The following is a 22,755-nucleotide window of genomic DNA, read 5'->3' as shown; positions in this document are numbered from 1 at the left end:
ACGGGATACTTGTAACACGATCAAAATTGTCCTATTCATTCTTTATTTCACCTTCCCCCCCAAAACTATTGATGTTAAATGCAAGAGATATAATGTGAATTATGAATTCATATTCATATATGATTGTGAAACATCAGATTAATCTGGAAAACTTCGACGATTTATTCATATTATGTACAACCATGAACAAGAACAAGCATCCAAACCTTTTCTTGTTCAGAAATTTCATATTCTGATACTGCTTTCATTGCTTTTTTCCCTTTGCTTCATAGTAGAGTTGATCAATGCAGTCCTGTAGATGACATGGGCAAAAGAGAAATTAGGAGCATGGAATTGGTTCTACTTTCATAGTGCAACAAGGGACGGGACAATTGGGAAAACGTTTTTCACCTTTTAAAAGTGAAAACGTTTTTCGCCCAAATGAACTAATTTTCCATACTCAACAGAAACCGGTTTCTATCAACTTTCATTTTTCATCATACCAAATGACAGAAAATGCAGAAAACGTTTTACAGAGAACCTTTTTATGCCAAAACAAACAATTGTCTCAAGAAAGATGGGAAGTGAATTCAAATATAAATAGAGAGCATAAAAATACCTTGTAGTATTTCAGTAACTGTGGCCTCTTCAGTTTAAATGTCGGCGTTATCAAATCCCTATCAATGTCAAAAGGGTTTGGCTCCAAATGAACTGCTTTCAACACTTCGAAACCTCTAAGCTGTGCAAATATCTTTTATGTTAGACCAGGAAAGAAAAAAAAAAAAAAAAAAAAAAAAAAAAACCTAAACTAAACTTAGAATTAAAAACAGAGAAATGCAGGATTGATTAACTTCATACTTTGTGCTTCTGACCGGTGCTATTGAGCTCATCTAGAATATACTTCCTTGCCTTCAAGTTTTCACACAACAGTTTGAAATCTCCGCTTTCATTATTGTTCGCCACCCATTCCTCAAGCATCTTTCTATCAGGAACCACCACGGCGACAAGGAACGATTCAAAGCTGTTCCCGTAGACCCAAATCTGTGCACCAGTGAAAATCTAGTCAGCAAAAATTCAATTTTCAAGAAGCAAAACTACACAAATGGGTTAGCATACATATTAGTTTCTATTTAAATATCTTGTGGCCTGTAACATTTTTATAACTGTTATATATGCTATGGACCTATGGTTGATCAATCAACAATTCAACATACAGATGTCACAAGAGGGCATCGGGAGTAAGTGTTTTCGATGTTTTCCACAGCAATATATTCTCCTTGAGACAGCTTGAAAATGTTTTTTTTCCTGTCAATGATTTTCATTGCTCCATTTGGCTGCCATTCTCCAATGTCACCTGCAAACACATCATTTTAGGTATCTGTAATTTCTTCTTTAAAACAAATAAGTTTAACATTTTGAGGTTTATTTTATTTTATTATTTTTATATCTAAACGGACATAAAAAGTAAAAAATCTGAACTCCAAATTGAAAAAAGTTTATTAAAGACAAAAATAAGCTAGCTTATACGTCGTATCAAAACAAGCAGAAGCGAAGCCAATATAGGATCAGTGGAGTCATATGCCTCCCCTGGGTTTTCATATTTACATTATTTCCCTTATATATGAAGTTTATATTGAATTTGTCCTTTATAAAATTATAATAGTGTCCCTCCTTAAATCACGTAAAATTCTTTTGTATTTTAAAATTTTTAAAAGTGCTCTGTTGTGTTTTTTTTTTGTCCATTCTTTTATACTCTAAATTGGAAAGTTAATAGTAAGAATTGAATTAATTGAACATTTTATTATTATCATGGGATTTGTTTATTTTATTGTTTTCATTGTGGGATTTTTTGTTGAGTTGATAGTGTTTGAATTTGTTGATTATAAATTTCGTTGTGTTGTTGATGCAATTCTTGTTAGGATCAAACACACCCAGAAATATATCTCACACACACAGGAAACACAATATTTACGTGGTTCGGCCCAATGCCTACATCCACGGACAGAAATGAGAAGTTTTCACTAAAATGGAGCAAAATACAAAATACAGAGGAGGAGATGAAACTCACTCAACTCACAGCTCTCACTCTCTAATTTCTGATCTGTATCTCATCCTCTCCCTCCCGTCTCTATTTATACACAAAGGAGTAGGTGGGAGAGCCTTCATTCTTGACTTGGGTAGCCTCCATTCTTGACCTTTGCTATGGTTGGTGGCCACCAAGCTTGACTTGGTTGGTTGTCTTCCTTTGTTGACATGAGGATCACCCCTTTCACATGGGGTGACCTTCAACAATCACCCCCTCAGCCCATGTGAGGTGATCCACAACAAAACCTGCTGCCAAGGTATCAAGCACCCCCTGATTGGATGCCCTGCACCCCCTGCTCGGGATACCCTTGCATTACCGTGCAGCTTCTTGCATGATGAAACACGGGAGCAACTAGAAAACTTCAGAGTTTGACACATCAACATCTTCAATTTTCCTTGCTCGGAGCTTATTTCTGAACAACCAGCCTTTGCTTTCTGCACTTCAGAACAACTTCCCAGCAATCTCATACGCCCGTTGTCTGTGCTGCAATCCCTGATGTTCGGTTCTGTCTCACTTGTACGTCCGTTCTGATGTTTGACAGTTAGCCCTTCTGCCAAGGCACCTTCCACCGGTCTGTACAAGTTACCACTATGCAACTCCGTGCATAGTGCTTGCACCCCCTTATTGGAGTGCATTGCAAAGCTCACTTTGTGACTTGAAATTGCATCCCTCCCTTGCATCTTTTGAGAGGTTGCAAAATGTCTTTAACACGGGAGCAAAAGAAACTCTCTTCTTCACTGGCATAGTTTCTACAGACTTGGTTTCTTTGCTCTGAACTTTCTTCAAGATTGGCTTCACTGGCTCAGATCTGTGCACCTTTGAACTGTCTCCTTGCGTTCCCGTGCACCGTTTTCGCCATTCCTGATGAAAGCCTTGCTCAATCATACGCTTTGGTTGCGTATGTTCTCTCTTTGTACCCTTTGACTGGCATTTGACAACACTCATCTTTGTCAAAGCTTCTCCTTCCAGTCTATACAGTTTGTTGCACAATTTGCCTTGCAACATTTCTCTATCACCTCTGCGTACATGAAGAACCCCGCCACTAGATGAGAAACAATTTCCTTTTAGATCTAGCATACTCAGGGAGATTAGATTCCTCCGTACTCCTGGCACATGTCGGACCTCAGATAAAATTACTTTTCTTCCATCCTTAGTAAGGAATCGCACTGTCCCTATGCCGACAACTCTATTCACTGTGTTGTTGGCCATCCGGATAGTGCTACCGCTGACTCTTCGATAAGTGGAGAAAAGCTTCTTATCCGCACATATGTGGAACGTACACCCTGAATCCAAAATCCAGCCGGGTGTCTCCAACTCTGACGAGATTGTAAGCAACACCTCTTCATCGTCAGAGGAATGCACTGCAACTGCTGTAGTTGAGGGACCTCCGTGTCCCTTAGCCTTCTCTTTGGCTTGTCTGTCCGCCTTTTTCTCTGGGCAATCTCTTATTACGTGATCCTCTTGATCACAGTAAAAACACCTCCTCGTGTTGTCCTGTCTGAACTGTGAACGCCCTCTGCTTTTACTTCTTCCTCTACCTCTGCCCCTTTCTCTATCTCTGCCTCTACTTTCTGTGACAAGGGCATGGGACTGCTCTCCTTCCATCTCTTTCTTCCTTGCCTCCTCGTTGAATAAGGCGTCTGTGACCATTCCCATGGTCAGCTTCCCTTCGGGTGCAGAATTACTGAGAGAAACCACCAACGTCTCCCAGCTATCTGGTAAGGAACTGAGTAATAATAATGCTTGCATCTCATCCTCCAACTCCATTTTGATTGATGCAAGCTGGTTCACAAGGCTGTGGAATTCACTGGTGTGTTCAGCAACAGACACACCATTCTTCAGCTTCAAGTTTATAAGCCTTCTCATTATCAAGGCTTTGTTCCGTGCGGTCTTGGACTGGTACATGCCCTCCAATTTCATCCATAGGGCATAGGCGTCTGTCTCTTGGGCAACATGGTGGAACACACTGTGGTCAATCCACTGTCTGATTTGACCGACAGTCTTCCGGTTGGTTTTTATCCAGTCCACATCCTTGTCTCCATCTGGTTTGACCCCCTTTAGCGCTATAGGGTCAAACAAATCTCTACAATACAGGACGTCCTCCATCCGCGGCTTCCATATCGCATAATTAGAAGCGTTCAACCGAATCATCGGCCCTGAAGCTGATGTGGATTCCTCCATCATCCAGAAAGTAATCTCTGTTTGAAAAACAGGCTTTGCTGTGAAGTCCGGACTGCTCAAATTAGCCGGAAAAACACTTCGGATTGCCAAAATAAAAACTGCGAATTTTTGAAAAACTTATTTGCAAAATCTGACCGTACGGATGTGTCCGAAATATTCCAAATAGTTTGAAAACACTATTGGCTCACCCAAATCGGACCTCAAATGGCTTAGATCAAGCCAAAACAATTTTAACGGTTCAGATCGGCAGAATCTGGTGCGCCTGAGAAGCACCAGATTTTTCTCTGTTCGGCTGGCGTCTGGCTGACGTGAGCGGCTCAGTCAGCGGCTCGGTCAGCGGCTCGGGCTCGGTCAACGCGGCTCCGGCTCGAGCGGCTTGGTGCGCGCGCGTGCGGCGCGTGTCGCGCGTGAGATCACGCGTCGTCTACCTCTGAAAGCGCGTGAGGCGCGTGCATGCGCGTGAACTCACGCGTCTTCTACCTCTGAAAGCGCGTGCGGCGCGTGACGCGACTGGGATTCACGCGCCAACTTCTAGGGGCGCGTGAGAGCGCGTCTGGCCTCTGTTGGGTGTCTGTTTTATGTTTCTGGACTCCTCTCGTCGAGCCCTTGCTCCTGGTGTGCTCAAAATCTGATTTCGAGCAATACGATTTCTGGGCAGTTTCGGAACAACACTCTGTTTTTCCGCAAAACGCACAACACCGGCTCTGATACCACTTGTTAGGATCAAACACACCCAGAAATATATCTCACACACACAGGAAACACAATATTTACGTGGTTCGGCCCAATGCCTACATCCACGGACAGAAATGAGAAGTTTTCACTAAAATGGAGCAAAATACAAAATACAGAGGAGGAGATGAAACTCACTCAACTCACAGCTCTCACTCTCTAATTTCTGATCTGTATCTCATCCTCTCCCTCCCGTCTCTATTTATACACAAAGGAGTAGGTGGGAGAGCCTTCATTCTTGACTTGGGTAGCCTCCATTCTTGACCTTTGCTATGGTTGGTGGCCACCAAGCTTGACTTGGTTGGTTGTCTTCCTTTGTTGACATGAGGATCACCCCTTTCACATGGGGTGACCTTCAACAATTCTCATGATAATTGTAATATTGAATCTCAACAATAGACTCTCAAAAAAATGTATAATTTTAATAGTATCCCGTTCTTGTTTATTGTATATTTTTTTTTCAATAATATGAGTAATATGTGCTCTGTCTGTCTTGAATTTCTGGCTCCGCAGCTGAAAGTAAGGCAAGCTTCTTGGCTGAAATTATAAAGGAATTGTTACCTGTATGGAACCACCCATCCACAAGGACATCTTCAATTAGATCTTGTCGCTTGTGGTAGCCAGAGAACAGGGTTTTTCACCTAAGGCAGATCTCTCCACGTGGCACAGTAGCAAGTGCATTGTATCCCAGTTCTGGCACTGACTCGAGCCTTGCCTCGATGGTTGTCATGGGGACTCCAACAGTTCCCATCATAGAGAACACATTGGCTACGGATGTAAAACACCCACCACAGCTTTCAGTAAGACCTGAAATTTATCAAGATTTTGGAGTAGTCAAGCAATATTTACCTATTCATAACATTGGTGAACGGTTTTTGATTCAGAAACTTTATGGCATTTTCAAATTTGAATTTCAAATAAGGGAAACAACACGAAAGGTAAAATATGGTGCATTAGCATGTCGCAGTAACTTTATACTTCATTTTCAATCCCCAAAATGGCGTTCTAAAATTCTTCCCAAACAGTAAGTGTTGCCTCTATGGCACTATCTTTTGAAAGTTCACTTGACTAATGTCATTGCTTGAATTACTAAATTCATAAATAAATTTATTAACTCACATAAAGGTCAATAAATAGATTTCTAATGATTTCATAAAGTGATCATCAAAAAAATTTCCATACCGTATCCTTGTGATAAGACACAGCAGCAAGTCACCCTCAGAAACTCCTCCACATGGCTTGGCAAAGGTGCAGCTCCAGATAACATTATACGAACTTGCCCCCCAAATCCTTGTTTGATCTACCAGAATTTAAACATCACTATAATGCATACAGAAGATTTGTAATACCAATGACAAAGAATACAAATATCACTGACCTTATCAAAGACGAGCCTGTCCAGAAGAGGAGCGGCTTTGTCTTGTTGAATTCCCTTCTCTAGATTCCGCAATTTGCTGTAAATAGCTTTCCCGTATCAGATACAGTAAAACAAAGCATGAATTGGCGAAGGCTATCAAGAAAGTATTACAGTAGCACGTACTAGCTATATGCATACTGGAACAATGCCTTCCTCAATGCACCTCCCAGTGAAATTTTTTCCATTATACCTTCATGCACAAATTATGGGCATTAGTTACTAAAACAAAAACCAACAAAGTATATTATTATCATATGAAGAGACGGCTTTATACCAGTGTATATACGGTCAAAAACTCTAGGAACTCCACAAAATATAGTTGGTTTTAGTTCAACAATGTCCTCAATCAAATATCTGATATCCTGTCAGTAAGAAGTATGAAAAGAGTTGGATATGATTCAAGATTGTACCTTCAAGCGGCCAAATTGAACTTAAAAATTAAAAAAAAATGACAAGAAATGAATCTTAATCTTACGCCTCGCCAAAATCCTATTGAAGAACCCTTGTAGATGCAATAGGTTTCGATTATCTGGTCATATATATGGGCCAGAGGAAGGAATGAGAAGTATGTATCTTCTTCGGCACCCTGTAAGAGAGAGTTGGAACTTCAAAATGAGGTCCGGAATCATTTGCTGTTGAAACATAAAAGATATTTAATTGAATGCTTACCACTTTGTCTGTTTCTAATAGCAGTTGATCGGTAGACAAAACTTCTGCCATGATAGCCCCATTAGTTAAAATAACACCTTTAGGTTCTGCTGTTGTTCCGCTTGTATACATGATTGTGCAGATGTCAGTTCTCTGTTTTGAAGGAAGTTCATGATCCAAACTTCCCTAAAAAAACAGATGGATTAACAAGGTGGGTGGCAACAACAATCAAATTCAGCAACTATACCAAAAGGTGTAGAGTTATTCTGCGTTCGGTTCTCTGTCTCTAGAATTATTGAAAGAAGTACTACTTGAGCCATAAAATAAGGGATTGATGAATGAGAAGGTATTACCAGTAAAGTGAATTCTTTCCAAGAGAAGCAAGCAATGCCTAGGTCTTCAGTTTCCTTCTTTTGCATACTGGAAATCTCTCCAAAGCTGACAATAGCTTTTCAAAGGAAGATTCATGTTTTTAGTTACTTCATTTCTAGAATGCCCGTTGAATTATTAGTCATTTCTGACAAAATCAGCCTTGTGACTTACTTTTCAGATGTGAAGTACACCTTGGGAGGCATGTTAGCATCTGCACGAAGAGTAAACATACTAATACACTTACCTTGCTAATCGGGAATTAAAGAATAGCTAAAAGGCAAAATAGCACTACTGATAGAATGATGCATTCGTGGTGAAGTAGAATTATTTACACATACATATATACACAAAAATCATAATTCTTGATAAACAGATAATTTAAATGGAACCATACAGCTGGTATCTTGTTCTCTTGAACAAAAGCTATCGAAACTTCAGCATGATTGATGATGAACTCCACGGCGTTAGCACCTATGACAATAACAGAACCGAGTCTTAATCAGTTAATATTAAAATTCAAATGAACTCATACATGCTCAACATTGGGAAAAAGGAGGAAAAACATACCAAGCGTGTCGTACAGCGGGACATAGGTTATGCCATGGCTAGTACATGCCTGTATGGAAATCATGTGTGACAAATAATACAAAGAAGTAACTATTTTAAATTGTTAATCATGAAGCAAATAACAAACTAATATGATACGGAAAAAAATATTGAAATAGGTATATATGACTGTACAACTACAAAGCAATCAGTTTCTTTGTAAATGAATAAAAACAGTGAAAAAAAGTATATCTACCTCCATTGAGATGATCCATTCTGGGCAATTCGATCCATATATGCCACACCGGTCACCCTGAAACCACATAGCCCAATAACTTTATATAAAGTTTCGAGTTCGGATTGGCTAAAGTTATAGATCTCAACTTCACTTCACGGGTAAAGTTAGCATATTATAGAATTAATGTGTACTCATCTCATATGAAAAATTGATTTGATCAAATATAAATAATCACATATATATTATAACATATAGATGGTACAATTTTAAAAATATGTACCTCGTATAGATAAAAATAATCTAATAATATTACGATTGTTGTTGGAATAATTTAATTTTGTTCATCAATAATTTTTTTAATTAGTTGTACAAGCTGAATGATTGTGAGTCAAAATTAGTCCAAAAATGTGTCAACTTACAGGATTGAGATGGCGGCGGCGGAGGGCGGAGCCGACTCGAAGGGCAACATCATAGGCCTCGTCATATGTGATCCATACATAGGGACCCCCCTGTCATTACATTTTTTACTTTGCAAATTCAGTGTTACTTCCCTCATCATCATCATCTTATTTGTATTTGTATATATATAGAAGGGAAGGGGTACCATAGAATCAACGATTTGGCGGCGTCCCAGCATTGGGTTTTTTGGGTTCCTCTTTACAGAATCACTGCAGCAAAAAACAAAGAGAATCGAGGATGGAACGGGGGTTGGATTGTATTAAATAAATATATATTATTTGTAGGACAAAACATTAACAAATTGGCCTATTAGCTCAGTTGGTTAGAGCGTCGTGCTAATAACGCGAAGGTCGCAGGTTCGAGACCTGCATGGGCCACGAGTTTTTTTTTTAAGACCGGGGCTGGTTTGGTATTATATTTTTTAGTCAAAAAATTATTATAAGTTGATAGATTGCTTTCTTTATTTTTTTTCACATTTTTTTTTTGTAAAAAATCAAAAAGTTATTAAAATGAGTAAGGCTAGAGATCTCAAAAGTTTGATCAAATGTCTCTAGTATTTTTGTATTAAAATAGCTTGTTCTTAGACGAGATTTAATTACCTAAAAATCTTATTTATAAATGTTACGGTAATTCATATTTTATTTAAGATTTTTTTAACTAAGAATATTATAAATTTTACATATTAATATTTCAGATAATTATTTCACTAATTGATGAAAAAAATAAACTATGAGATTAAATGTAATGCTTCAGATAATTATTTCACTAATTGATGAAAAAAAACAACGTATGGGATTAATTGTTATTGTCTTTCTACTTATTAGTTTGATTCAATTATTCAATAAAATCGAGAATATTAATCATTTTTTTTCAATTTTAAAATTAAAAACATTATCAATTTTTTCATTTTTAATTTTTTTTTTTCAGTTTTGCACATCAATGTTACATCATCATACTCTTTTATAGACACAATTTTCAATTTTACACACAAAATAATTCAATATTTTCAATTTTTTTTGCACATAATTTTTTTTTAGTTTTTTCAATTTAAAATTTTATATTTTAAGATTTTAAAAATTAAAATAAATGTCAAATCATCATATTCTTTTATAGATAATTATAAATTATGAACAATCATTATTTGAAGGAAAATTTTAACTTTTAAAGATTTAATAAGACTTAAATGCTTAAAAAATCTTAATTAAAATTTAATTAAATATAAATTCATAAATTAATACTCATTTCTTAGCTGTAGGCCTATTTACACTACACTCTCCTTTTTTTGGGCCAGGCCGTTCCTTTGTTTTGGGCCAGGGATTCCTTTCTTACAACTGTTGGCCTTCTTCAGTTTCTCATATGATGGACCACTCTCTGTTTTGGTTTTGAGCAACAATCATGGGCCCTTCTTGATTTTTTTTTAAAAACTTATTTTTAGCTTCTGAAAAAAAATTTAAAAAATTATAAATTCATCTGAAAGGTCAAGAGTCAATTTTTAATAAAACTGATTATCCCAGATATATATATATATATATATAGATATGTGTTCATTTCAGTATTAATATGATGAATAATGAAATATTAATCGTGCAATTAGGTCGACTTTAGCAAACCACCATGCATGATCCATGAAACTTTAACATAAAAATTTTGAGGAAATGACGTAGGACAAGATTTTAAGAATTTTTATATTTTTAGTTTTAATATTTTTGATGTATTATTAGGATTCTTGTAATTTAGTATAAATATTTTAGAATTATTAGGCTTCTTAATTTTATTATTTTAGAATTAGATTTTGACTAGGATTTTAAATAGTTTAGGATTTTAGTCTCTTAGGTTTCCTAGTTCTCTTAGGTTTCTTAATTTGTGTTGATTTAAGTTTCCTAATTTATTTTGGAATCACTTTTCCTACAAGTATTAGGTTTAGTTTATTCACTTTTCCTACAAGTATTAGGCTTAATTTATTATAAATAAGTTTACAAGCATATGTAATTGATTCATTCAATAATATTTTTAAAGAGCTTTTCTTCTATCTCCTTGTGGATTCAAGGGTGTTCTTGTGGATTCAAGAATTTTCGTCTACTAGAATGATATTTAGTCTCGTGTGATTTATTCCGCCGCGTCAAGTGGTATCAGAGTAAGGATTCACCTGGCTCAATGGCACAAGACAGAGTAGATCATGCAAACCCTACTGGCGGTGATCGTGGGGTCGAAGCCCTGTGGGTAGCATATGAGAAACAACAAGAGCAGTTGAACGAAATTCGTGATCTGCTTATTGGCCTGAATCTCAATGCCAACAACAGGCCACCAGTGGTTGATAGGGTCCGTACTGAGGGAGTTGCCCAAGGCCAACCTGTTAACCAGAACAGAGTGTGCACATAAGGATTTGCCCGAGGTCAACTTGTTCAGAATGCTCCTAGACGTCCCCTTTGTTGTCCATCTGATAGTGAGGAGAAGTCTGAACCAGAGTTTGAACCACTTCCAGCCAACTATCAACCCCGAAGGCAATAACAACAACAAGGGTTCGATGAGTACCGAATGAAGATAGATCTTCCCCAGTTTAATGGAAATCTACATATTGAGGATTTTCTTGACTGGCTTCCAGAGGTGGAGCGATTTTTTGGGATAATGGATGTTCCAGAATCAAAGATGGTGAAATTGGTGGCGTACAAACTAAAAGGAGGTGTTGCGGTATGGTGGGATCAATTGCAGAAAAACAGGCATCGGCAAGGAAAAGAATCTGTACGGACTTGGCGTCAAATGAAACAACTCCTCCAAGACAGATTTTTACCACAAGATTATGATCAATACTTGTTTCAGTTGTACCAAAATTGCAACCAAGGAAGCCGATCTGTATTTGATTATACAAATGAATTTTGTCGACTTTCATATCGCAATAATCTAAACGAGACCGAAGGACAGCGTGTTGCCCGGTATCTCAATGGGTTAAAATTAACCATTCGAGAGAATATGGGGCTATCAGTAGTGTGGACTGTGGATGAAGCACATAATATGGCTCTCAAAGCCGAGCTAATGGAGCGCAAGACAACCTATTTTGGATATTGTCGGAACCTTCCTGATTCATCGTTTCCTACTAGGGAAAAAGAAAAATGGGCTACCCAACCAACAATTCCAGTAAATCAGCAGAGGAGTACCGCTGGTGGAGGAGGAGGAAACCAGATGACTGGATCAAGTAGCAGAGAGGCACCTCGAAACACAAATCCTTATGCCAAACCAACAACAGATAAGTGTTATAGATATGGTACGCCTGGCCATCGCTCTAATGTGTGCCCAAAAAGAAGGACTGCTAATTTAGTTGAAGAAGAAAATGAAATTGGGGATGATGGAGATGCAGAATATGAGGGTGATCAGTATGAAGGTGTTGAACTCGCCAGAAGGAGAACGAGTCAACTGTGTAGTTCAAAGGGTTCTACTTACACCAAAAACTGAGGACCTCAGTCAACGTCACAATATTTTTCGCTCTTGTTGTACCATAAATCAAAAGGTGTGTGACCTTATTGTGGATAGTGGAAGTTGCGAAAATTTTGTGGCTAAACGATTGGTAACGCACCTGAAGTTGTCTCCTGAACCACACCCCTCTCCCTACAGTATTGGCTGGATCAAAAAAGAACCTGCTGTCAAGATAACCGAAGTATGTAAGGTACCTATTTCTATTGGCAAACATTATAAATCCGATGTATTATGTGATGTGGTTGATATGGATGCCAGTCATGTATTACTTGGAAGACCTTGGCAATTTGATGTGGATATTACATTTAGAGTGCGAGACAACACTTATGTGTTTAATTAGGGGTCTCATAAAATTGCTATGAGTCCCTTAAAGCAACACATAGCGCCTCCGAAAGTCAAAGCGATATCTTTCCTCACTATAACCAATTCAGAGGCCGAGTTTGTGGCAGATGCGAAAACTTCACAAGAGTTATATGCTATGGTTGTGAAAACAATAGTACCTGTGGCCAAGGAGAACACAGTCACACCAATCTCTCAGAAAATTCAACCATTATTGGAGGAATTCCAAGAATTTACTGCCGACGAGTTGTCAGATGAACTTCCGCCCATGAGAGACAAACAACTGAAATATTCCAAGTATCTTTTTATTTGGCATGGACGGTGGCAGATCTCTAATATGAACTCGAGGGCGAGTTATTTCAAAGAAGAAGAGTCTGATGTAGGACAAGATTTTAAGAATTTTTATATTTTTAGTTTTAATATTTTTGATGTATTATTAGGATTCTTGTAATTTAGTATAAATATTTTAGAATTATTAGACTTCTTAATTTTATTATTTTAGAATTAGATTTTGACTAGGATGTTAAATAGTTTAGGATTTTAGTCTCTTAGGTTTCCTAGTTCTCTTAGGTTTCTTAATTTGTGTTGATTTAAGTTTCCTAATTTATTTTGGAATCACTTTTCCTAAAAGTATTAGGTTTAGTTTATTCACTTTTCCTATAAGTATTTGGTTTAGTTTATTATAAATAAGCCTACAAGCATATGTAATTGATTCATTCAATAATATTTTTAAAGAGCTTTTCTTCTATCTCCTTGTGGATTCAAGTGTGTTCTTGTGGATTCAAGAATTCTCGTCTACTAGAACAATATCTAGTCTCGTGTGATTTATTCCGCTACGTCAGGAAAAGTTAAAAAAGTCAGAAAAAAAAAAAAAACTCTATCTTTTGCAAGCTAGTAAAAGTCGAATTTCTATGCTAATGAAAGTGATTTTTTTTCTCTCATTATTTTCAAACTAAGGGGTTGTTTGGGATGATCTAAATAAGTGTACTTTTTGACTTTTTATGAAATATGAGTTGGGTATGGGTTGGGTTTAAAGTGATGTGGTAGAAAAATGACGTGATTTAAATAAGATGATATGACTTAAATAAGATAGTGATTTTTTAACTTTTTAACTTTTTTAGTTTATGCCAAACAAGACTTAAAAAACAAAAAAAAAAAGATTATAAATTTTCTTTTATCGCATTTTCTATCCCTTTTATTTGTATTATACTCAATTTCTGGATTACTGCATATATATATATATATATATATTCACTTTCCATCAGTATCATCATAATTATACTCAAACTCTATATGTATGTATATATATATATATATATATATATATATATGTAATTGAGATAAATAAGTATAAAAATAAATAATAAAAAAATTAATATATAATATGAATATTGTCTAAATGGTAAGAGTATTTTTAATGAAACTAAGGGCATGTTTGATTTGGTAGATTAGAGTATGAGATTAGGATTATTAATCCGTGAGCCCAATTATCCTATGTTTGTTTTAACATTTTGGTTTAGAATTATTAATCCAATGGATAATTAATTCAACAAATTTGTAGGATTATTAGTAATGGGGTAGGGGTGAGATTATTAATCAAATGAATATTAATCCAATTGGATTGTGAATACCACACTAATTTAATAGGATTATTAATATTTCACAATTAATCTTGTGAATCAAACATGACCTAAAGGTATTGGGTTCAAATCTTACTCACGTCTTTAAATAATATATATTTATTTTGGGTAAATTATAAATATACTCCCTAAGATTTGCTTAAAGTACAGATTACCTCTATGGTTTGGAAAATTATAAATACCTTAATATTTTTTATTTAACAGAATTAACTAAAAAAATGAAATTCATAATTGTTCTCCTATACAATAATAAAATTATCTAAATTATTAATTAAAATATATTTCTAAGGCTTGATGATTTATTAATAAAAAGAGCGATTTGTTACGAAATTAGAAACCTCAAGAGGTGAAGTGTAATTTCTAAAACCACATGAGGCAATTCGTATTTTAATCAAAACTCAGGAGGTGTATTTGTAATTTACCCTTTTATTATTGGATATGAAAATGTGTCACACCACACTATTAGGCAACCAAATCATATACTCACATATATAGCCTCTGTTTGGGAAGTGGGTTAGCTTTTTGACTTTTTTGGCTATTTTAGTCTGGGCTTAAAAATTTAGTTTGGGAAGGACTTTTTGGCTTTTTGACTTTTTTGAGTTTTTTTTTAGAGAAGAATGTAATGATTATGGGTTGAATGTGATGTTTTGTTTGTTATAGCTAAAATAACCTATTTTATTTTTTGTGGCTAAAATAATCGAAAAAGCCCAAACTATGACTCCCCAAACGAAGCCATAATATTATAGATATGCATATATTGATAGGTGGCACACGCAATTTAAATAAATAAATATAAAATAAAGCATCCAGTGGTGATCAAATAGTGAGAGCCTTATTTAACAAATTTAAAATATAATGTTCGAATCTTGTTTATCTCTAGAAGCCAATAAATCTTTAGATATCAAGTACAATATTCACATATATAATATATATATCGATATATATATATATATATAAATATGTATCTACCTGAAGAAGTCCCAAGGGGAGTGCATTCCGGCCGGCAGCTCCGTGAGACCATTTTTAGCATAAATGGACCTATACACAGCCCCTGCCGACGCCTTTTCATCGCTCCCCGGCTTCGATTCTTCTACTTTGACAGTGTAAACCGCCATTAATTCAACCTCCAAGCAAGAAAACTACCGAATTGTGTTGCTGATTGATATATATGATATCAAATTACTAACAAATTGGATCCATTAGAGTGATCAGCCAGTTACAAAGCTTTTGTGAATCTTATTGGTTTAACAGAGAAACAGATACAGAGAGGTTGGTTGAGAGCTTAATTAAAGCAATAAATTGAAGAAGTTAGAAAAAGCCAAAGACATCTCTGCGAATTCAGTATCGGCCTTAAATGCGAGTCTGTGTGTACGTAACTGATATGCCTTTTTACAGGTCTTACCAAAACAAAATTATTTAATTTTCTTATATAACAAGTTTCTTTAACTTGCTACGCTATACTCCTATGAATTACAATTTTAATAATGAAAATGAAATATAATGCATAATTATTAAATGTAAAAATTTTTTTGATGAAATATTTGAATGTGCGTCAATTTTTTGAATTTGACTCGACATGTTATTTGAGGGGTTAGGGAAAAGAAATTATGTGGATAAATTATTTTTATAATTTATTATAAAATAAAAATTAAGATTCATAACATGAATGGTGTGAAGTGTTTTTCAAGACCACAAAAGAGTCTCTCATATATAAATATGATTATTATAATATTACTCTTTTAATAAAAAAAAAAGCATGGACAGTGCAAATTTTACGCGATTGGTTTGTGATTTTTATTAACAAGTAGTGTATACCCAAAAAAAAATTATAGAATGAGACCTTTTGTCAAACATCTATATTTTATTTTGTATTTTACTTTATGTTTGACACAAATTTTTTGGACTAAAATAGTTTCAAAAAGATAAAATAAATTAAAAAATTAATAAAATAAAACGTCACATTTAAATTATAATAATTTTATTTTTTCTCTTATAAAAGTTAAAATGGTCAAAAAATTTACCTCAAGTGAAATTTTTTAATCCTAAATTAAAATAATTAAAAAAATTAACATACATTCTAAACGAGGACTTAATATTTTGATTTTTTTTTTAATTTTAACAGACATTTTTGTTCTTCTTAAAATTCGGCCACGTGGATAAGGACAGTGGAAGCTGCCAAAGCCAGCTAGACCTTGCACGGTGGTTACACGCATTTTTATTAAAATAATAATAATAATAATCATAGTAAAAGGAACGAAAGAATTGCACATGAATTACTAGACCGAGCGTTATCTATTAAGAAAAATACTCGTGAGTATTAATTTGGTATTCATAATTCACCTCTAGTGATATATAATGAAATGAATTATGTAAAGGGTGAGCTTATACTCTACCTCTCTCTTTCATCTCATTATGAATTAAAATGGAATTCTATGTTAGTGGGATGTAACATAATTAGTTAGTTTATTTTTTAATCAATACAGTAATGTTACAGATTCACAAATTCACCCAATAATATGATAAGAGAGTAAGATTCTATATTATTAGATACATAACAAATTAAAAATTAACACATATAATATTATATCATTGTGAATATAATTGTGAAATTTTTTTATATATCTTCAACATTTTCCTAACCAAGGAGATAAGTTGAAAAGTGAAAGCGTTTGCTACACATTTAACTAAGGAAACCTTGGCTTGAATTTTCGATTGTTCAAATAATTGCAGATGGTAGTTTCTAACCGTAGATGTTGACTCATGCTCTACATGTAATTGGATGAGCCTACTATGTTAGAACCAAGTATGTGTCATGGATGCTCAGGACAAAGGTATGTAGGCGTTGAAATCAAACACATGTATAACTCTTTAAGTTTTAACACAACTTGAAGGGACATAATTTGATCATACAAAGGCTTGGTTTGGAAAGTAGGTTGGCTTTTTAGCTTTTTGGTTTTTTTGGTTATTTTAGTCTGGGCTAAAAAGTTTGGTTTGGGAAGGGCTTTTTGGCTTTTTGGCTTTTTTGACTTTTTTTGTGAGAGAAGAATGTAATGATTATAGGTTGGATGTGATGTTTTGTTTGTTATGGCTAAAATAGCCTATTTTGTTTTTTGTGGCTAAAATAGCCAAAAAAGCCTGAAAACCATCTTGCCAAACACAGGCAAAGTGATACAAAACACCCTTACGCGTTATGTATCAATTTTTATAGTTGAGTTTTGTTTTGTGTATAATTGACTTTTTAAAGTAATTTTTTAGTTTTTTTAAACTAAAAAAGTTTAAGCATTCGATAAAGTTATTAATTTTTTTTTTGAGTGAAAAAACTAATGTAAAATGTAATATTTTTAATTAATAACAAACAGTTTAATGATTTTTTGATTTTTTACCCTTTTTCTAACAAACCATAAATGCCCTGTGTCATTTTTTTTGTAAGTGAGTTATGTGTTCTTAACATTATTAGAATTTGGTAAGAGGTCAATTTAACTTCTTGTTTATAAACCTTAACCTATTCTCGGTTAATATAAAAATCAATCAATCCAATCTAATAAATCAGACTTACTGGTTGTCTTCTTTCTAGCATGGGACAAAACCTCTCAGAAATTAAGATATTTTTTAAATCTAAATATATATATATATATATATATTCATTTTGTGACAAATGAGAAGACCATAAGACAAATATCTAGAACCATTCAAAGCAGTGTTTCTAGCAGTCTTAACAAAAAAATTTTAAAAAATGTTACATGATCTCGTTTTATATGACATTAATTGCATTATAATAGTGGTTTTTGGTTGTATGGATTTTATTAGATTGGTAAGAGGGAAAATAAAAAAGTGAAAAAAATAATTTTTCTCTGATAAATGAAAAAAAAAAAAAGAACAAATTAAGATACAACCAAAGAGACCCTTAGCTTCTACTTCATTTACTTTTTATTTTTTTCTTTTATAAATCACTTCACAAATTTAAAATCAAGATACAGTCTGAAGGTTAAAAAAATTAGGATGGTAGTTAAGCTTTTTGGGATGGTAGTTTGGTTGAAGCTTTTTAAGTTTGGAAAAAATTGAATTATGTTTGTCTTATTTAGCCTTTTTTAAAAAATTTGGTTGATTATTTATTTAATTTAAACTAAGCATATAATTATTAATAGAATTGAATGGTGAACAAAGTTCTTATAACTGATTTTTTCTTATTATTATTTTTGTTTTAGATAGTTTAATTTGATCATTTGTTTGGGATGAGCCGAAATTTAAATTGGAGAATACTGTTTAATACATTCTCAAATATTAGATGACAAATGATAAAAATATCCTTAGGTCATTATTTAATATTAAAAGTAATATAAAAAATATATTTTTTAAAGCCAATACAAATATTTTAAAATTAATATATATATATATATATATATGTATTTATCCTTTTTAGTATGTCACGATAGTTGTTAGCAAAATCCAAGAAGATATGAGTTAAAAGCAATACAAATATTTTAGTATGTAGCCTGTTTATGTTTGGGAACAAGTTAACTTAGTAATTTTTTAGTTATTTAGTTAAAATATAATATGTTTAGGACGATTTTTTAATTTTTTATGAAAAGATGTGCAAAAAGTAGAGAGAAAAGAGAATCTTTGACTTTTTGGTATGAATTGTTAACTTTTTGACTAATTTAGTAATTTTTTGATTTTTTAACTAAAAAGTTTGGTTGCCAAACGAGGCCAACTATGTTTTTAAATTCACATGCATTGAGACAATCATATTATAAAGAAAAATACTTGGGAGCACTAATTAGTGCTCCCACTAATTAGGTGGCAGTGGGTCCCGCCATTAATTATGTGATGTTTTGGTTTGTATTTTTTTTTTTACTTTTTTAATGCATTCATTAGTGCTATTAGTGGTGATGTTTTTAGTGGGATGAATCATTGTTGTATTATAAATGCATCGAAATAACAAGGCAAAAATATTTTCAGATTATAAAATTCATAATCCAAGAAGATACTTAATTTAAACATGAGCAATGCTACATCGCTCGAAAATAGGCCCCCCGAATCCCCCTAAAGGCAAAAACGACGTCATTTTTGCCCTTTTTTTTTTTTTTGTTTTTTGGTTGAATCAGAAACGAAGAAGAAGATGGAAAAAGAAGAAGAAGATGGAAAAAGAAGAAGAAGGAGGAGGGAGGAGGAGAAGGAGGAGGAGGGACTGGAGGGGGAGGAGGAGGAGGAGGAAGAGGAGGGACTGGAGGGGCCCAACAAATGGGGCGAAGGCGGAGGCGGGGGAGGCAGCAGAGGCAGGGGCTGCGAGGGACGGGGCTGCAACGGCAGGCCTGCGGAGGTGACGGCGGAGGCTGCGACAATCGGGCTGCGACGGCTGAGACCTGCCTCCTCTTCCCCTCTCTTCTCTTTCCCCTCTCTTTCTCTCCTCTGTGATTTCAGGGGATTCGGGGGAAAAAAATTAGAAGGACAAATCATTTTCCTTCAAACATTCACCATATTTTAAGTACTTTTTTTAAAATTTCTTTTAAGTAAAATGGACATTTTGACAAGTTTGGAAAGATTAAATAAATCTGTACTTTTTATTTTTTTATCTTTTTTAAGTCACATCAATCAATATCTCCTCATTACTTTTTTATATATATTTTTATAAAAAGTTAAAAAATACATTTATTTAAAACATCTCAAACAGCCCTTTAGTACTTCTTGTAAATTCAAACCCTCTCAAAACAAAGGGGTAAAAACAATTTGAACAAAGCTAAAGTTCTAAATATTTTTCTATTTACAAGCAATTTTGTTTACGAAAAAAACAAAACCAAAACAAAAATAAAAACAAAAACAAAAAAACAAAAATGGTGTATATATATTTTAGCTTCTATAAATGGAGAGAGAGAGAGAGAGAGACGCAGATGGGTAGAGGTAGAGAAATGGAAGTGTGATTCTCCATCCATCGGTCTATGTTCACAGTCATCACATTCACACACTCTCTCTGTCTCTTCTCTATCTCTCTCGTCTCTCTCGTCAACTTTGCATTAAATGCTCTTTTTCCCAACCCAACGCCATTCATTTAATGACCGCCTTACAAAATTCAGCCCACTCAGAACTCTCATTTAATTCACCCACGCCACCCCCCCATTAAAGCTGCTCCGACCCCATCCTCCTCCGCCACCGCCACCTCCGCCGCCGTTGTCAGTCGAGCCATTTCCGGCCAGTTTTACCTTCTGTTAAATCTCTCCGGCGACAGCAACGCCTCTGGATCGCCGCTCCTCAGCCGGCTCGACGAGAACATCCCGGCCCCCGACGACCTCATGAACATCGGGCTCGCCAACGATTTAGTCCGTCGTGATGATCCCCCTCCTACGGCGTATCTCTCCGATACCGGAAAAAATCCACCTCGCCGCCGGAAAAACGGAGATTTCATGCCTCTGTAGTATCGGAAAGAGAAAACCCTAGGTTTCGTCAACGAACTGAACGGCGACGGTCTTTTGCTCCAGAATCCTCCTCCCGGCCGATATCTCCACGGCGACGCCGTCGCCGGCTCCATAACTAACCTTTCCGATCCTAAATTTCGCTCGAATCCGAAAGAGTACGATCGCTTCAGCAAGAAATCGCGGCCGTTGAATCGGTCCTCCGACTGGTTATTCGACGGTTCCTGTGTGATCTCTCCGACGGCTGTGTCCGATTCCGGTGGAGCTTCTTCCAACGGTTCCAGAATTGTGCTCTCGATGATTATATCATCGAGACTCGGCCGGATTCTGGCGGCCATCACCGGAATGAACGGAGATTCCGGCCGGAATATTCTGGATCTGCAGAGAGGACAATTCGCGTGCGAGCCGAGCCATATATCGATGCAATCAACGTGAAACGCGTGGTAACAAACCGGAAGCGTTCTGACGTAATCGTTCTCTTCGAACTCGAGAAGACACACTGCACACTCGTGAACGCTGCTCTTCCTCGTGTAGACGGAGAGAGGAATCGACTTGATGACGGACTCGTCGAGTCCGTACGGAGACAGCAAGTGGAAAGCGTCAGTTGGATCGAAGGAGGACGAATTGTAGGGAGGCGACTCGATATCGCCACCGGCGGAGGAGGAAGGGACGTAGGATCGGAGGAGGCGCCGCCGCCTCCGCCACCGCCGCCAGCGGCGGTGCTGGTGGATAAAATAACGCGAGATTAGGCGCGAGTAGGTTACAACGACGAAGGCGGTGGCGATGATGACTAGCATAGCTATCAATGGAGGACTGAAATCAACGGGAAGTTTCGGGGGCGGCGATGAAGACAAGGACGACGACTGTGGCGACGTGGCTGGAGCAGGATCGAGCATGATATTGATTACGTGGCGGCGGCGATGGTGACGGTGGAGGGGGAAGAGGAAGGGGTTGGGTTGGGTTGGGTTGGGTTGAGAGGTGTGTTAATGGAGGGTGGTGTTGGGGTTTGTTTGGGGGGGGTTTAATGCGTTTTAGTTTGACTGAAGACTCTGGTGGTGTGGGTCTCGTCTTTCTTGCGATTTGTCGATGGGGTTGCGGGCGAAGGACACGTCAACATTTGTGAATTTAATGCTACGAGATTTTTTCTGGTGTGGAGATGTACTTCATAGTTACCATGAGGAAAATGCTTGTCACCTTGCCACATTAGGAAATGACTTCTGATTTGCTCTTGACTTTGAGTGTTGTGGTTGTGTTTCTGATGTGGCATGGATTGATTGGCTCAATGAAGTCAAAGGGTTTGTGGCTTGGTTTAGTGTTTGTGTGATTCGGTGCTACTCATTTGGCTGCCGTTTATATTATACAGTTCCCTTTTGTTTTTCTTGGCAACCTTTTAGGCCAGTAGTAGTGAGAGAGATGACACAACACAATGAGGCTGTTTGGTAGCAATTAAAAGCATTTTAAAGTTACTTTTAACTTGAATTAAATCATTTTGGTATATTTGATAAAATTTAAAGGGATAGATTATAATTTTTATTGAGTTATTTTCAGCTTAAATTTATAAGCACCTCAGGGGCTTCTTGAATCAGCTTATACGGGAAGCTGAAATAGGAGATGTAAAATGACTTAAATGCCCTTCTTAATTGATGCTAATTACAAGTGTGCCATGTATATAAACCATTTCTCATTCATTCTTCCTCTCTCACACAAACGAGAGAGGCGATTTTCGGCGAGCTAGGGCAATTTCCGGCTAGCATTCTGACGATCGAGCTCTGTCTCTTCTCTCTCCCTCACTCTCCCTCTCCTTCTCTTTCTCTTTCTTTCTCTGTCTCTCTCCCTTGTTCTCCGATCACTCTCCATCACGATTTCAACCATCACGATCTGAACCATCTCGATCGACAGCGTGAACCCATCTATTTCCCTCTTCGCTCTCTACGCCAACGATGAGATAAGAAGGAGGAGATCTAAACCATCGCGATCGATGCCGGCAGTGAGATGAGGAGGATGAGGAGGAGAAGAAGGGGGGTTGTCGGTGGGATGAACCATCGCGATCTGAACCCTAGCTCTCTCTCGCTCTTTCTGTGGATCTGAATCAAACCCTAGCGCCGGTTCCTCCCGCCAGAGCTAGGGTTTTCATTATTATTTTTGTTTTTTTGTTGAGGTTTTTCGGTGTTTTTTTAATAAAAATAAAATAAAATAAAATAATTAATGAATGAATAAAAAATAATAATTGATGCTAATTAATT

The 22,755-nt window shown here is 36.1% G+C and overlaps 2 protein-coding genes and 1 non-coding gene across 3 annotated transcripts; 1 reads left to right on the top strand and 2 right to left on the bottom strand.

The window, feature by feature from the left end:
- Positions 1-90: 90 nt before the first annotated feature.
- LOC114324092 (putative CoA ligase CCL6) lies at positions 91-15,431 on the bottom strand. The gene is made up of 19 exons (XM_082914000.1): positions 15,075-15,431; positions 8,804-8,867; positions 8,619-8,708; positions 8,218-8,274; positions 7,983-8,031; positions 7,810-7,886; positions 7,587-7,626; positions 7,397-7,491; positions 7,065-7,229; positions 6,871-6,981; positions 6,670-6,757; positions 6,519-6,585; positions 6,357-6,432; positions 6,161-6,278; positions 5,540-5,785; positions 1,194-1,333; positions 838-1,020; positions 599-718; positions 91-292 (listed from the first exon to the last, which is right to left on the bottom strand). The coding sequence occupies exons 1-15, from the start codon at positions 15,218-15,220 to the stop codon at positions 5,616-5,618; spliced, it is 1,413 nt and encodes a 470-aa protein (XP_082770126.1). The 5' UTR covers positions 15,221-15,431; the 3' UTR covers positions 91-292; positions 599-718; positions 838-1,020; positions 1,194-1,333; positions 5,540-5,615.
- Positions 8,962-9,035, top strand: TRNAI-AAU (transfer RNA isoleucine (anticodon AAU)). The gene has a single exon. It is a non-coding gene; the product is annotated as a tRNA-Ile (tRNA).
- Positions 15,432-19,982: 4,551 nt separating the features above from the next.
- Positions 19,983-22,194, bottom strand: LOC114324105 (RING/U-box superfamily protein). The gene has a single exon (XM_028271836.2). It carries the CDS (start codon positions 21,406-21,408, stop codon positions 20,299-20,301), a length of 1,110 nt encoding a protein of 369 aa, XP_028127637.2. The 5' UTR covers positions 21,409-22,194; the 3' UTR covers positions 19,983-20,298.
- Positions 22,195-22,755: the final 561 nt, after the last annotated feature.

Source organism: Camellia sinensis, chromosome 2 (genome assembly GCF_055761805.1).
Source record: "Camellia sinensis isolate YWXY chromosome 2, ASM5576180v1, whole genome shotgun sequence".
In the NCBI taxonomy this organism is placed as follows: Eukaryota; Viridiplantae; Streptophyta; class Magnoliopsida; order Ericales; family Theaceae; genus Camellia; species Camellia sinensis.
Note: the sequence above shows the minus strand (reverse complement) of the source record. Positions and strands in the feature narration are given on the sequence as shown.

Coding starts and splice junctions, on each gene's coding strand:
- LOC114324105 (XM_028271836.2), bottom strand. CDS start 21,408: ATGCTCGATCCTGCTCCAGCCACGTCGCCACAGTCGTCGTCCTTGTCT.
- LOC114324092 (XM_082914000.1), bottom strand. CDS start 15,220: ATGGCGGTTTACACTGTCAAAGTAGAAGAATCGAAGCCGGGGAGCGAT. Junction 8,709..8,803: donor GCCAAATCGTTGATTCTATG/GTACCCCTTCCC, acceptor ATGTAATGACAG/GGGGGTCCCTATGTATGGAT. Junction 6,758..6,870: donor CAATAGGATTTTGGCGAGGC/GTAAGATTAAGA, acceptor TCTTACTGACAG/GATATCAGATATTTGATTGA.